The 16129-nt window shown below is 43.6% G+C and overlaps 1 protein-coding gene across 1 annotated transcript in view; it reads left to right on the forward strand.

Moving 5' to 3' along the window:
• Positions 1–16129, forward strand: part of Frmpd3 (FERM and PDZ domain containing 3) — a 70223-nt gene that overhangs the window by 31383 nt on the left and 22711 nt on the right. The window contains exons 8-11 of the mRNA XM_046420837.2: positions 4492–4628; positions 4964–5090; positions 7858–7947; positions 10439–10618. Of these exons, the coding sequence (XP_046276793.2) occupies positions 4492–4628; positions 4964–5090; positions 7858–7947; positions 10439–10618 (534 nt within the window). The remainder of the gene's footprint in view (positions 1–4491; positions 4629–4963; positions 5091–7857; positions 7948–10438; positions 10619–16129) is intronic.

Genomic DNA, 16129 nt, shown 5'->3' on the forward strand with positions numbered 1-16129 from the left:
GTAGGTGGGAATCAAGAGAGATTGAAGGGCTGCAGTTGTAGCTCAGTGGTAGAGTGCTTGCCTAGCACATGTGAGGCACTGGGTTCAATTCTCAGCACCATATAAATAAATAAATAAAGGTATTAAAAATATTAAAATGAGGATTCAATACACTTTGACTTGATGAGTGACTGGCAGAGGTGATATCATTCCTCAAATTAAGAAACAAAGGCAGTGAAATGAGTTTGGGGACAAGAGGAGATCTTTTGGGGACGTGTGGAGTTTTAGATGCCCACAGGATGTACACAGCACTTGATGAGAGGAAAAAATAAACCCAGACTTTATCTGTCTCTGATAGTGACAACTGGGAATATGCTATGAGACATCATCATTGTCCTTTCTGCCCTTTTTGACAACTTAAAATGTTAGGAACATTTCTCTGCCTTAAGTTCCTTTACCAACCCTCCAGGGGGAAATGAGTTGTGTGGTTGCTCTATGAATTTTAGAAGTTTAATTCTCATTTTGTTTTACCCTGAATTTCTTTGTTCAAGCCTCCTTTTTCCCATTTTTATTGGTGCACTATACTTGTAAATAGTGATGAGATTTATTGTTACATATTTGTACATGCATATGATATAACATCTTCATTTAAGCTTCTGGGGACCACCTTGGATCTAATATTTCCAAATTTGATGACAAGACCATATCTACCCAAATTCTCCCCTTTATGATGATATGGATATCAGATTTATTCCCTCTTTTTTCATATTTCAGTTTTACTGATGTATAATTGACACATAACAAACTGCACATTTGAAGTACACATTGTGTGGGTCATGGTGGTGCATGTCTATAATCTCAGTAGCTTGGGAGGCTGAGGCAGGAGGATTACAGTTTCAATCCTCCTGAGATGTGTGTGCGCATGTTTACACACACACATACAGCCTCAGTAACTTAGGAAGGCCCTAGGCAACTTAGCAAAACCATGTGTCAAAATAAAAAAAATGGACTGGGGATGTAGCTCAGTGATAAAGTGCCCCCAGTTTCAATACCTGGCACCAAAAAATAAATAAATAAATGAAACAATAAAGTACATACTGTGACAAATTTTGACACATATATGTATACACCCATATGTGTATATCAACACATTCAAAATATTGAACATATTTATTTTGGGGGAGCCTCTCGGGAAATACACGCCCTTAAGTCCTGAGCAAGAGATACTGAACAATTATTGTACCCGGCAATAACTTTGGCTCTCTCTCTTTCCACGGACCCCTAAGGTCAGAGAGCTGTCCTGGATTTTGAAAAGGTACTTCTGTGTGTTTGCAGGCTTTCTTTGCAGTTTTCTTAAGTTATTGGAATAGTGAGATTTCGTGAACCCAGCATTATGTCACCAGCTAGGATAGATGGCAATATCTATTATTCTTAAAAGTTTCCCCAGGTTCCTTTGTAATTCATTCCCTCTAATCACCAGGCAACCACTGACCTGCTTTCTATCACTGTAGATCAGTTTTCATTTACTAAAATTTATATATATATATATATATATATATATATATATATATATATATATATATATAGTATCATACAGTATGTATACTTATTTTAGACTAGCTTCTTTCGCTGAGCATGATTATTTTTTTAAATGTTGTCAATGGATTTTTTTGAGAGAGAGAGAATTTTTTAATATTTATTTTTTTAGTTCTCGGTGAACACAACATCTTTGTTTGTATGCGGTGCTGAGGATCGAACCCGGGCTGCACGCATTGCCAGGCAAGCGCGCTACCGCTTGAGCCACATCCCCAGCCCTATGGATTTTTTTAAATTTTATTTATTTTTATGTGGTGCTGACTATCGAACCCAGGGCCTCACACATGTCAGGCAAGTGCTCTACCACTGAGCCACTACTCCAGCCCCATGAGCATGATGATTTTGAGAGTTCCAGTTTCTCCACATCATTTTCAACACTTGAGATGTGTGTGCGCGTGTATACAGACACACACATGTAATTTTTTATTTTAGTCATTCTATTAGTGTAAAATAGCATCTCATTGTGGTTCCCATTTGCATTTCCCTAATGACTAATGAGGTTGAACCATGTTTCATGTGTTTATTTGCTATCTTGAATCTTCTTTGGTGAAATGTCTGTTCAAATCATTTGCCTCCTTTTCTATTGGACTATTTGTTTTCTTGTTATTGATATTTGAGTCCTTTATGTATTCTGGAAACAAGTTGTTTGTTGGATATGTTATTTGCAATTATTTTCTCCCAGTCTGTGACTTGTATTTTCAATCTCTCAGCAGTGTCTTTCCTAAGAACAAATGTTGAATTTTTATGAAGTCCAGTTTGTTAATTTGTTCTTTTATGTACAGTACTTTCAGTGTCACATAGAAGAAATCTTTGTCAACTCAAGATCACAAAGCTCTTCTATATTTTTTCCAGAAGTTTTATCATTTTAGGTTTTGTATTTAGATCTATGATATATTTTGAGTTGACTTTCATATAAGATGCAAGGTATCCATCAAAGTTTTTTTGTGTGTTTTGGCATATGGGTATACATATTCCAACTCCATTTGTTGAAAAGATTGTCCTTTCTCCACTGAATTTCCCTTGTCAAAAATCAGTTGTCCAGCTGAGCATAGTGATGCATAACTATACTCTCAGAGACTCAGGAAGCTGAGACAGGAAGTTGCAAGTTAGAGGCTAGCCTTAGCAACTTAGTGAAACCCTGTTTCAAACTAATAAAAAGACTGAGATGTAGCTCAGTAGTAGAGGGCCCCTGGGTTCAATCCCCAGTACTGCCAAAGAACAAAAGAAAACAAAACAGTCATTTAACCTGGCACACTGTAGTTGGGAAGCTGAGCCAGGATCCAAAGTTTGAGGCTAATATGGCAACCTAGTGATACCCTGTCCCAAAATAAAATTTAAGAACTGGAATATAGCTCAGTGGTAGAACTATTTGCCCCATATGCTTGGACCTCTGGGTTCAACCCCCAGTAATGCAAAAAAAAAATCAAAAACAATTCAGTTGTCTATATATTTGTGGAGGTATTCTTGAACTCTATTCTGTTCCATTGATCTACTTATATATCCTTATGCCAACATTATATTACTTTGTTTTTGTAGCTTTATAATAAGTATTGAAATGAAATAGTATTTGTCCTCCATTTTTTTTTCTAAATATTTTTTTAGTGTTGATGGACTTTTATTTTATTCATTTATTTATATGTAGTGCTGAGAATTGAACCCAGTGCCTCACACATGTGAAGCAAGCACTCTACCACGGAGCCACAACCCAAGCCCCAACTTTGTTCTTTTTCAAAGTCATTTTGGCTATTCTAGATCCTTTGTGTTTTCATGTGAATTTTAGAACCAACACATCAATTTCTGCTAAAAACTTGATGTGGTTTGGATTGAGATTGTGTTAAATCTATAGATCAATTTGAGTAGAATTGACATCTTAAAAAATATTAAATCTTCTAACCCATGAACACAGTATTTCTACATTGATTTATGTCTTTAATTTTTATCAGCAGTGTTTCATAGTTTTTTGTGTACAAGTCTTTCACATGTTTTGTTAGATTTATTCCTAATTGTTTTATATTTTTGATGCTATTATCAATGATTTGGATTTTTAATTTCAATTTCCAATTGTTTGTTGCTATCAGAAATACAATTAGCTGTCATATATTAACCTTATGTCTTACAACATTACTAAACTCACTTATCTGTTCTAGTAGTTTTTTATAGATTCCATTGGATTTTCTACATAGACGATCATTGATGAAGTATTCCTTTTCTACCTTCTCCCATGCTATAATTATACTACTGTGACTCCCTAGTCCCTTAACTGGGTCCACCTCAACCAAATGGACAACTGTTCTAACCAAGCTAGATTCATTGATAGCTGGGGTCCTGGTCCTTAGAGTTTGAGGGTTACCATAATGCTTGGCCAGCAGTTCCAGGAGACCAACATGAAAACAGCCTAGGAATGATTGGCCCATCAATGTTTTGTCCTTTACACCCCAAGGAACAGAATGTCTACCTCATCCCTGCAAACCATCTCTCACCCTGAGTTTCTGGGCCAGAACACTATACAGAGTCCTTCCCCACGTCTCTGTTTCTTTGTTCCCATCTGCTCTTGTGGAAGAGTTTTATATGATTAGGGGGTGAGTATTGCTACCCCAAATGTGGGAGGGTCTTTTTTAACAGGAGGAAAGAAAGGGAGTGGTATGCTGTGAACTACTTTATGCCCATTTGCACCCTACCATTGTGCACACCTGTCACTGAGAAAACTGTCCACTATCTGCTGAATAAAGCTAATAGTGTCTCTGTGACCTGAGACTTCTCTGTTGTCTCTTCCCCAAGGGCAGCATCTTCCTCTTTCCTTTGATCTACCATGTCTTACCGACACTGTGGTTCTTTTTTGAAATATAAAGGAGTAGATAGGGAGTGGGGAGGGAACATTGCCTTTAACTAACAGGTTTGGACTGCCTTCTCTCACAGAGTCGGAATGATGTTATCCGAGAACGCTTTGGAATGGACCCCAAACCAGAGATGCTTCTGGGCCTTGCTGCCCTCCACATCTATATCACTGTCTCAGCCACTCGGCCTAGTCAGAAGATCTCACTCAAGAATGTGGAGTGAGTTGGGCTGGGACCCTTCGGGTTGGGGGCAAATAGCTGTGTAGGAAGAAGGTAAAATGGTTGAGCTGTATTGCCCTTTATCAGGAATGCAAGAAGTGGAATGGGAGTGAGAATTGGAGTTCCTCACACCTTGCTCTAGCCCATGATGCCCTAGAGCTACCACTTCTATTAGGGAAGTGTGGCCAATGTTCTCTTGTTCCAGTCCCTCTTTTTCTTTCTCCCAGTCTCTGTTCCTCCATCTGTACTTTTCAGATTCAGTTTCTGACTTACCATCTTCTATTCTCTGTCACATTTTGTCTCTCACTAATCTTTTACTTTTCTTCTGCTCTTAGGAAGGAGTGGGGCCTGGAACCCTTTCTCCCCCCCTCCCTCCTACAAGGCATCAAAGAGAAGAACCTTCGGAAATCTCTCTCACAGCAACTGAAGGCTCACCAAATGCATCCTTCTAGTGGCACCAAGGTACCCAGAGGAGGCCATGGGGTACCATGTTCAGGCACTAGAGGTCTTGGGGCCGGGGGCAGGGGGCGTTTTCTCTGGTGATCTTCACCACATTTTTTGACTCAGGTGCACATCCAGCATGTCTGGGAATGGGGACAGTTATGGAAAGGATTTTCCCCAAGCCTGAGCCTGTCCCAGAAACAGCTCAGTGGCACTGACAGACCTCTGGGTCCTGAAAGCAAAGAGACCAATGCCAGAGATCATCCTCAGGTTCTTTTACCAATTAGCTAGTGTGGATTGAGCACCTGTCATGTGGACAGCACTAGACCCTGGGGAGGCACATATTTTCCATGAGAATGATCACTCTGTCCCAGACTAGCTTTCTAATTCATCAGTTCTGGTATATGGAATTCTGGAGGTAAAAGCCCCCCCCCTCTGGGGGGGGTATGGCAAAGCCTGACCTGGAGAATGGGTCACTGGGCAAGCATAGGAGGAGGGCTTAGGCCACTGCTACACTAAGACACAACCCTTTGCCTCTGAGAAACTCCCTCTCCCTGCCTCTCCTAGCCATGCAAGCCCTTCTTAGGCTTCTAAGGCTCTTTCTGCTTTAGCTTCCTGCCCAAGAGGCAGGAAGATGGTGAGAGGTACTAGCATCAGCATGCAGATGTAGACACAGGACACAGTCACCCCCATGTATTCCACCCATTCCAGATTTCTTGTATTATCAACTAGCTTCTCTTTTAAGATACAAATTTCCCTGGAGAGTTAAGCCATTCCCACCTTGCTGTGCATATTTAATCGGATTGTTTTTTTCTCAGCTGAGAGCACCAGTGCTCGCTGGCTCCTCAGCTACCTTTTTTTTTTTTTTTCTGGAGGCACTCCAATGCTCCTCCTGGAGATATAAAGATGAAGAAGGCCTGATTCTGGCCCTGGAAGCAAGCACAGTCTAGTGGGGAAACACAATCAGCAGACTCAACAGTGCTGTAGGCACTGTGCTCTAGCATGGAGGAGGGATCCCAAGCCTAGGTTGAGAATGGAGAATAAGGCCAGGAATTGGTACATTTGAAGCCAGAGCTGGGTCTTGGAGGACAGGCAGAGAGGAGTTTTTCTAGATGTGATGGTGGGGGTGGTCAGTAGGAAGAAGACCTTCCCAGGTAGGAGATCCATCTATACAAATGCCCAGGGATAGGAGATGCCACAGTCTGGCTGGGCACAAAATCACGAGCCACCACACAGCTTGTAGATTCAAACAGCAACTCTTTATTCCCGAACTCACACCAGCCGTCTACAATCACGTTCTCTCCCAAATCCGCGTTCTCTCCCAAATCCACCTCCACTGGGCTTCTATCTCCAAAATATACTGTCTGAATCCCGTGAGAACTCAAGGGGAACTCAGGCAGCAGGATACGCCCTATTCCCAGCAGGAATAATCTTAAACCTTAAACCTGGAACCTAAACTGGGAACGCCCTAAACAAGATTATCTTAAAACCGGGAACACCCTAATCTGCCTTGGTCCTTGAGCAAGGTCACTTACATTCAATGTCACTGCAACATGTCAGCAACATGGGGTACGCTGGCAAGGAAATTGTCATACCTACTTGGCTAATGGCTCCCAGCAAGGAGAGACCTTGGTGCAAGGAAAGAAATGCAAATAGCTGGACCCAAGCAAGTACACAGAATGCAAGGGATGTGGTAAGGGGGTGGGGAACAAGAGAGGAGGCTGGGTAGGGGAGAGGTGGGCAGGAGCCAGTTCCTGGAGGGCTTTGTGTGCTATGAAAAGGGGTTGTATTTCACCCTGTAGGCAGCAGGGAGCCATCTAAGGGTTTAATCAGAAAGCCAATATGATTAAATTACTATGTTTTAGGATGTCCCTTCTAACAGTGTGTGGAAGTGTTTGAGGGGAAAAATATTAGTACTAAAGGTAACCTGGCTGCCACCCTGACACAGATAGAAATGCCAGGCAGTGACTGTGGAGCAAAAGAAGAGGGATGGGTAGATTGGAGAGGGAGTTAGGGGAAAGAATCAAGATAATTTGATGACTAGTGGCCCTCAGATCAAAGGATGGAGGAGGAGTCCAGTGTCACTCTCAGGTTTGTGATTCAGTTGCCCCAGAGATGCTGATGGAGACCTGGAATGGATGGATATCACCCTTGGGAAGTAGGGGTGCTCAGTATTAAAGCATTAACTGAGACACCCCCACCTGGAGATAGCCAGTATCTAGGTGGTTCTGAGGATTTGAAGAATCTTAGGAGAGATACATAGATTGGGCAGGGTGTCAAAAGTTGGGGAAGAGTTGGGCACAGTGGTGCACACCTGTAATCCAGTGGCTTGGGAGGGTGAGGCAAGATCATGAGTTCAAAGCCAGCCTCAGCAACTTAGCAAGACCCTAAGCAACTCAGTGAGGACTTGTCTCTAAATAGAAATATAAAAAAGGATGTGGCTCAGTGGTTTAGTGCCCCTGGGTTTCAATTCCTGGTACAAAAACAAACAAAGAGTTGGGAAAGTGTTGGAATGAATCCAAGAAGAAAAATGTAGTCAGCTGGATGCTTTAGAAATGAGGATCAGGGCGTCAGAGGAGGGTTTAGAAAGTGAGATGGGATGCTAGATGTGAAAGCTCCCTGAACTGGAACCTTCCTGTTATTTTACTCAGGCCTCCTCACATTCCAAGTGTAGTAGCTTAATGCCTTCAGCCTGTCCTAGTATGTCAAGACTCCTGTTTGAGAAGATGATTTGTTTTTTTCTGTGCTCCTTGTGTTTCTCATATTTTGAGATGGGCTGTTTCCACAGGGCTCTGCAATTCAGGCAAAGCTCCAGTACCTTCGAATTCTGAATGAACTTCCCACCTTCACGGGCGTTTTGTTCAACACTGTGGGACTGGTCAGTGGGGTAAAGGGGGGAGGGGAAGGGGTGTTATCCTTTTGTTGACGTTTGTCCATGGTGGGAACAAGAGAGGAAAATACAGTCCGCCCTCCATATCCTTAGGTCCTGTATCTATTGATTCTACCAACTATGGATCACAGCTATTCAAAAAAAAAATTGTGTCTGTACTGAATGTGTACAGAATGTTTCTTGACACTATTCCCTAAACAACATAGCATAACCATTGTTTATGTTTATATTGGATTAGGTATTATAAGTAATCTAGAGAAGATTCAAAGTATACAGGAGGATAGGTGATAGGCAAATACTATGCCATTTTCTCTACTGGACTGGAGCATCCATGCATTTTGGTATCTGCAAGGTGTTGGGGAAAGTATAAACGGCAGCCATACCCCAGAGAAAAAACCCCAACATGGCGCCTAAGCACCTCTTCTTCCTACCTTCTTCTTTTCTGCAGTGGCGCGAAAAGTTCCCGCCCGTGTGAACTCTCCCGCCGGCGCCAATTTCAAATCTCGCTGGCGGGGAACCTTAGCCCCAATGAGAACTAATTCCTGGGCTCCGGAGCTGATATCTGAAAGAACTTGCCAATAAACGGGTTGCCTGCCATTTATCTAAACCCTACTATCTCCCCCTTAGTGCTATATAAGCACACTGCTTTTTGCAATAAAATTGGAATTCTCCCGGCGAAGTGTCTTTGCGTGGGGAATTCTTTCACAAGGGAGTACTGAAACAAATTCCCCATGCATACTGAGGGCTGACTATATTTGTTTTCAGCATCCCTTCATCGCCCCTTTGTGTTCCCCTTCCTCTATTTCAGGAGTTGGCACACTTTTTCTGTAAAAGACCAGATAGTAAATATTTTAGGCTTTTACAGGTAGACCAAATGGGTCTTTGTGGCAGCAACTTAGCCCTGCTGTCTTAGCATAAAAGCACTCACAGAAGCCTGGCGTGGTGGCCCATGCCTGTAATCCGAGCAGCTGGTGGGGGATAGGGAGCTGAGGCAGGAAGATCCTGATTTCAAAGCCAGCTTCATCAATGGTGAGGAGCTAAGCAACTCAGCGAGACCCTGTCTCTAAATAAAATACAAAATAGGGGTGGGGATGAGGCTCAGTGGTGGAGTGCTCCTGAGTTCAATTCCCGGATCCCAAAAGAAAAAAAAAAAAAAGCACCCATAGACAATGTATTAACAAATGGGGTTTGCTGCATGCCAATAATTATTTAGGGACACAGAAAGTTGAATTTCGTATAATTTTCCAGCGTCACAAAATATGGTACTTTTGATTTATTTACAACCATTTAAAAATGTAAAAAGCATTCTTAACTCTTTGGCCATACCAAAACAGGTGGTGGGAATGATTTGGCCCTTAGGCCATAGGTTGCCAGAACCATTGCCCTTACAGATACTCCCAATGGCCTCTACCCCAGGTTTCCTGAGTCCTTATTACTGCCCCCCCTCCCCCTGTCCCAGCACCTCCACTGCCACAGCAATATCCTAGGGCTGGCACAGCTTGCTCCACCCACAAGATGGGCCCCAGGCTAGTTGACCCCTGTAAAAGGAAATTCAAATCATCCTGCTGATTGGATCCAGGTGCTTGGCAAGCTCTGGAGGGAGCACACAGGAGGAAAGCAGCTTATCAAAGTGCCTATAACCAGACACAAGAGGTTCCTGGGGTGATGCTAATGGCAGGGAATGGGCCAGCCAAGGGCTCAGGCTTGATGGCTCCAAGGAGCTTGTCAGAACCATTAAAGAGAATCAAGTCCATCAGGCATAGAGGTAGCCATTTTACATACTGGAATTTGCAGAACACTGAAAGCCCACTGACCTGCCCCACCCCCTGCACACACCATCAAATCTCTCTGCCCTCCACCACTGCTGAAATTCCCATTGGCCATTCTTTTGAATAAAGATTGCTAGAATGCCTATTAAAAGGCACATATCCTCAGGGAAGGAGGCCTCCATTAAGCACTCAATCGACCCTTAACACCTTAGGCAGTTACTTGGTCAGTTCAGCTTTTGGCTTTGGATGAAAAGTTCAGGTTTGAGTAGCTGTTGGAGGGGGGAGGGTAAAGTCCAGGCACAATGCTGCCTGCTTAGGCAGAGCACTGGATGGGGACACTGAATGACCCATAGTAACCTTGGAAGGTTTAGCAGGGCTTAGTTAAGGGAAGGTTCTCCAAGGGCCCCAAAACAAACTTCACTTATTCTCACCATTTTGCTAGAGCCAGCTCTGCTGCTACCCACTTAGCCTGCTGTTGAGGCTAAGGTATTGATTTAGACAATGGTTTGGGTTCCTATGTTGGAATAGAGAGGTTCCAGACCATTTCCCCTCAAGGTTGTCCTCTGGCCCTGGAACTGAACCCCAGAAATTTCCAGCCCCACCAGCAGAACCAGCCCAATGCATATTTTGTGTTTTCTCCTTTTACTTCTTCTTCCTCACATCCTACCCCATTCTTTATGTTAATGCTGCCTGCCACACTTGGGCACCAGGACGAGAAGCAGTCAGCCACCACTCTCCTAGTGGGACCCCGTCACGGCATCAGCCATGTTATTGACCTCAAAACCAACCTCACCACTGTGCTGTCCGAGTTCAGCAAGATCAGTAAGATCCAGCTGTTCCGGGAGAACCAGGGCGTGGCCCGTGTGGAGACCAGCATCATGGATGCCAAGGTAAGCCCTACTTTGACAGATTACTTCTCTCCAGGAACAGGCTTTGGGACCAGAGGAAGAACTAAACTTCTGAAGAGAGTTTGAGCCTCTGAAGTTGTCACTAGAGGAGTTTCTGGAGAGGGGGACCTCAACTCAGGACAAGTGAGGTCCTTGGCATATGTGAATTTCAGCATGTGCCAGTCAGAGGCACAGACAGATTTATTTAGGAAAGCAAAGACACATTCAAGAGGAAATGTGGGCTATCTTAGGGGAAAGACATCTTTTTGGGTAAGTCAAAGAATACATGTTCAGCCGGGCATAGTGGCGCACACCTGTAATCCCAGAGCCTCGGGAGGCTGAGGCAGGAGGATCTGAGTTCAAAGCCAGCCTCAGCAAAAGAGAGGCACTAAGCAACTCAGTGAAACCCTGTCTCTAAATAAAATACACAAAATACAAAATAGAGCTGGGGATGTGGCTCAGTGGTTGAGTGCCCCTGAGTTCAATCCCAGTACCAAAAAAAATAATAATACATGTTCAAGGGAGAATGGGGCCCATCTCCAAACAGAGAGACAGCAACCCTTTGTTCTGGGTTGTCAATATTTTACAGAAGAACAGTAGCTAGGGGTGGACTAGAGGAGTAGTCAGGGGAAAATTACCAGTGGGCCAGTGTTACCGCTGTTGACAGGTGACGAGTCCTTGCTTCCCCAATGTTGAAGAATAACACCAAAGAAGCACGCCAAGGCAAGGTCAGAGTAGAAATTAGAAGTTTATTAAAGGACAGCAGAAAAGACTTCTCCCGGAGGAAGAAGGGGACCCAAGAGGTGGAATCCGTGGAAGTGCGGTTGTTTCCCCTTTTTTTAGTTTTGGTGATGGAATGTAGGTTGGAAGGCCCGAGGGGTGGGACACAGGTGGGCCAAAGAAGTAATATGGTCAGGAAGGACTTCTGAGTCAGCACCTTTTTGCTGGGGGCTGTTCATTAACATTTCTTTGAGGTGGACTTTGGCCTAGGGCCTTTTAGGGACTTCATTAACATTCCATGAGTTGTCCTGTGTTTTCCCTGAGTCATTCTCCGCATGGTCTCCATTTTAGATTTCACTCAATATTAGACCCGATTTACCTAACTACACTGACTACCTAACTTTAAATCTGGCTTCACCAGGGGTGCAGTTTAGGGGAAGAGCCTGAGGCAGGCATGAGGCCCTGGGGTCCATCCTCAGCATCACAAAAGATAAAGTAAAAAATAAAATAAAAGACGTATCTCAATCTTGCGCCAGTTTTCCCTGCACTTTCATACTGCCTGCTACGGGTTACATCTTGCAGGCAAAGATGTGGGCCCAGGGTGTGGGCCAAAAATGAGGGCTAAAGATTTGGGTTGGTTTGCTCTTGAGTTGCCTGTTTTGCATTTCAAAGGTTCATTCCATCATTCTTATTGTTCAAGGGCACTACCTTTAGAGACTCAGGATATTTTTCTCTCTCTTAATTACTATCTCAAAATTAAGTTCATTGATTCTAAAATGGTTCAGGCCCTGGGCCCCTTTGGGCTGCTCTATCTTTCCCTTCTCATCCCTCTGGGACATGCGCTTTAACCTTATAAGGTGAGCCAGCAGGAAGGAAGGACAGGGAATGTCAACTCAGCAGGATTCCATTCTTCACAGGACAAGGGACCTGGAGAACTTGGAGCTAACCCAGGCCATTATTTCCCATTCATTCTCATGGCATAGCACACATAGAAAATTATATTCACATGGAGCTTTGGGGTCAATGGAGCAGCCCCATAGACTAGCCATCCCAGGCCCCACCTGGCTGCCTCAAAGGCCTAAGGAGTGGATGTTTTGGCTCATTTCTACCACATACACTGGTTGGGGAACACCCACTTGTAGTACTGAGGGCTGAACCCCAAGGGCTTTCTACCACTGAGCCATATCCCAACCCCTTTTAATTTTTAAGACGAGGTCTTGCTCATTTGACGCTGCTGGCCTGGAGCTTGCAGTCTTCCTGCCTCACCCTCCCCAATTTGCTGGGATTACAGGCATGTGCCAGGGAGCACTCACTTTGAATCAGGGGGGAGGGGCCATATGAGCATGTGGACAGAACCAACAGGGCCTGGGGAGGGGGAAACAGGTAGAGCTTCATCCCCATTTCACTTCATTTCTCTTCCAGAACCTCAGAACTTTTCCCACAGAACAGCACCTTCAGGCAGGAAAGCAGCTGTCTCACCTGGGCAAAGCCTGGCAGCTTTGGTCAGCCGCCTCCTCCACAGCTCCTGTTTGAATACAGTGACCAGCGTGGGCTGGGGGCAGGCCTGCCTGCCAGCTGTCGGAAGCCAGTTTAGAGGAGGTGCAGCTTTCTTTTCTTAAAGGATTTCCCAGGAGGCCATGTTGTTAGCAGATTAAGAGGTGGAGTGTTTGCTGTTTCTAAAAGAGCAAATTATTTACTTTATTTTTGTATTTGTGAAACCCAGAAAGCTTGCTTTAGTATGCTAATTTCTCCACCTGTGATTCATAGGCTTCCCATTGGTTTAGGAACCCTCCTGGTGCTTAGGTTTAATTGGCTTGTAGCCACTTCCTCAACCAATGATCGCTGCCCTCCTCAGATGTTGTTAGGTAAAAAGCCAAGTGAACTGGTAGGGAAGGGGGAGGAAAGACGGGACCTGCAGGGGAGGTGTGGCTTCCTGAGAAAGCAAAAGGGTTTAAAACTGAGAATCAGCTTTCTAACTGAGTCTCCTTCTGTGTTCTATGGGTAGTTTTCCACATTTAGTTGCACAACAGAATTTTCTTGAGAGCTTTCACAAAATACAAATGTCTGGGTCTACTCCTAGAAGGGATGATTTCATTGGTTGGAGGTGCAGCCCCTAGGTTGTTTGTTTGTTTTGTTTTGTTTTTCAGTTTCCCAAGTGATTTTGTAGTACAACCAGTTTGAGAGCACACAGGTTTAAAACCTGTGTCACCAGAGGTCTGCAAGGAAACAGACCAATTCTACAAGTGAGACAGCCAACTGTTGCCAAAAGCTTGGTTCTTGTCCCCAATGTCAATCCAATAATGAGGACGTGGTTTTGAGAAAATGGAAAAAGAAGTTTTATTGCTTTGCTAGCAAAGGAGAAACACAGGGGACTCCTATCCCAAAGGCTGTGATTCTGACATTCAGTGGGAACTTGGGGCTTTTAAAGAAATGATTTAAAGGCTACATTTCATGTGTTCTCTGTTGGAGTTGTAGTTCATTTGTTAATTTGGGAGACAGTAATTTTTGAGATCTCTAGTACCATCCCCAAAGAGTGGATTACTTCGTTCCTACAGTGGGTGTGTACTCAGGGACAGATAACTCTGCTTAGGATGGGGAAGAAAGGTAATCCTGTTTCCCCTGAGGTTAGGGATGGGGAGATATTAGGGAGGAGCACAGAGAAATGTAGATTTCTGAATCAGACCAGTGTGGTTCAAGTTCCAGGCCTACCATTTCCTAGCTCTGTGATCTTGAGAAAGTGTCTTAACTTCTAAATTCTAATTCCCTCAACTGCAAAATGGAGCACCTATCTCAAAAAGTTGTTATCAAGATTGAGAGGGGGCTGCGGTTATGGCTTTGTGGCAGAGTGCTTGCCTAGCATATGAGAGGCACTGGGTTCAATCCTTAGCACCACATAAAAATAAATAAAATGAAGGTATAAAAAATACAATAACAATTTAAAAAAGATTAAGTGAGAACAGATGGACATGCTGGCACATGTTTGTAATCCCAGCGGCTCAGGAAGCTGAGGCAGGAGGATTGTGAGTTCAAAGCTAGCCTCAGCAACTTTAGGAGGCCCTAAGCAACTTAGTGAGACCCTGTCTGTAAATAAAATACAAAAATGGCTAGGGATGTGACTCAGTGAGTAAGTACACCTAGGTTCAATCCCCAGTACATACATACATATATATATATATATATATATATATATATATATATATATATATATATATATATGTATATATATAAAGTGAGAGGGCTGGGGATGTAGCTCTATGGTAGATCACATGTCTAGCATGTTTAAGGCCCTGTGTTCAATCCCCAGTACCACCAAAGGAAGAAAAAGACCATTAAGTGATAAAATACACATAAAATGGCTTAGTATACTGCCTGGCACATAGTAGGTGCCCAACAAATGAGACCTATTGTTTTTTTTCAAAAGAAAAACATCAATAATAGGAAATAAATATTATAGATCAGTGTGCAATGGAACATAGAACACAAAAACAGGAAGGAGTTAACCAGAACTGGATTCCCACAAGAGGATGTTTTAAGCTGGATCTTGAAGTGATAGGCATGAATTAGCAGAGAGAAGTGAGATGTGTTCAAAGGCAAGGAGCAAGCATGGAAATAAGCAAGCCATATGTGCAGGTCGATAAGCATAGTTGCTTGGCTGGAGAGGAAAATAACAAGAAAGGAGATCAAACAGATTGCGGGTAGGCAGAATAAGTTGGCCTCAAGGGTCAGTCCAAGGAATTTACATTGAATTAGGTAGGATAGTAGGAATAGTAGGTTGTTGAACAGAAGGGTGTTGGTATGCAAGCTGATTTGAACTAGAGTGCAAGATGGGTGGGAACAAGGCTAGTGTGAAGCCAGGGAGGTGAGGAAGGGATTGTGGTACCAGTCCATGGGCAAAGTAATAAGGGCCTGAGCTGGAAGAATAGCAGCGGTTAAAGATAAAAAGTAGGTGTGAAGCACGTAGACTCATTAAGATGCACGTGTAACCAGGTACAGTAGTGCACACTTGTAATGTCAGGCTGAGGCGGGAGGATGGCAAGTTCAAGGCCAGCCTTGGCAATGTAGTGAGATCCTGTTTCAAAAATAAAAAATAAAAGGGCTGGGGATGTGGCTTAGTGGTAAAACACCCTGGGTTCAGTCCCCAGTACCCCACCTGCAAATGTACCTTTGTGTCCTCCCGCATACACCTCTGAACCACATACAATGCACATGTTTTGATATATGTAACCCCATTGCTGGCAGCTGGAAGTTTGCTGGAGCCACAGCCAAATGGCCCCAGCAAACTTCCAGCTGCCAGCACCCCATTGCCTGCTACATGCAGCCCAAATGCACTGAAGAACAGTACTGCATGCACAGTACTCCCTCAAGAGTATTGTGGGTGTCATGAGTGGGTGTTGAGGAGATACTACATTATGGGATAAGCAGGAGATGATATTAGTGAATGGATGGGGCTAGAAGGTTGCACTTTGCAAGTGGGAAATAGCTAATGGTTAGGTAGATGATATGAATGCTTAAAGACACAACTGTCAGGTGGTAGATGGTTCAGGTATACTCCACTTTAAGCAACTGATAACATGCCTGTGGAAAATTAGCCACTTTATGTCAAAATTTCTCTACTTTGTAATGAGATTTACCCTATGTAGTAGTCAGAATAATGCCTCCCCTTAAAATGTCCATGCCCTAATCGTCAGAACCTATGATGTGGTATGCATATGGCAAGAGGAGGATTAAGGTTGCAGATGGAATTAAGATTGCTAATCTACTGACCGTAAACTAGGGAGGGTGGCCTAGATTATC

The sequence above is a fragment of the Marmota monax genome, unplaced genomic scaffold, assembly GCF_021218885.2.
Source record: "Marmota monax isolate L192 unplaced genomic scaffold, Marmota_monax_Labrador192_F-V1.1 WCK01_AAM20220418_F8-fsc00050, whole genome shotgun sequence".
Classification (NCBI taxonomy): domain Eukaryota; kingdom Metazoa; phylum Chordata; class Mammalia; order Rodentia; family Sciuridae; genus Marmota; species Marmota monax.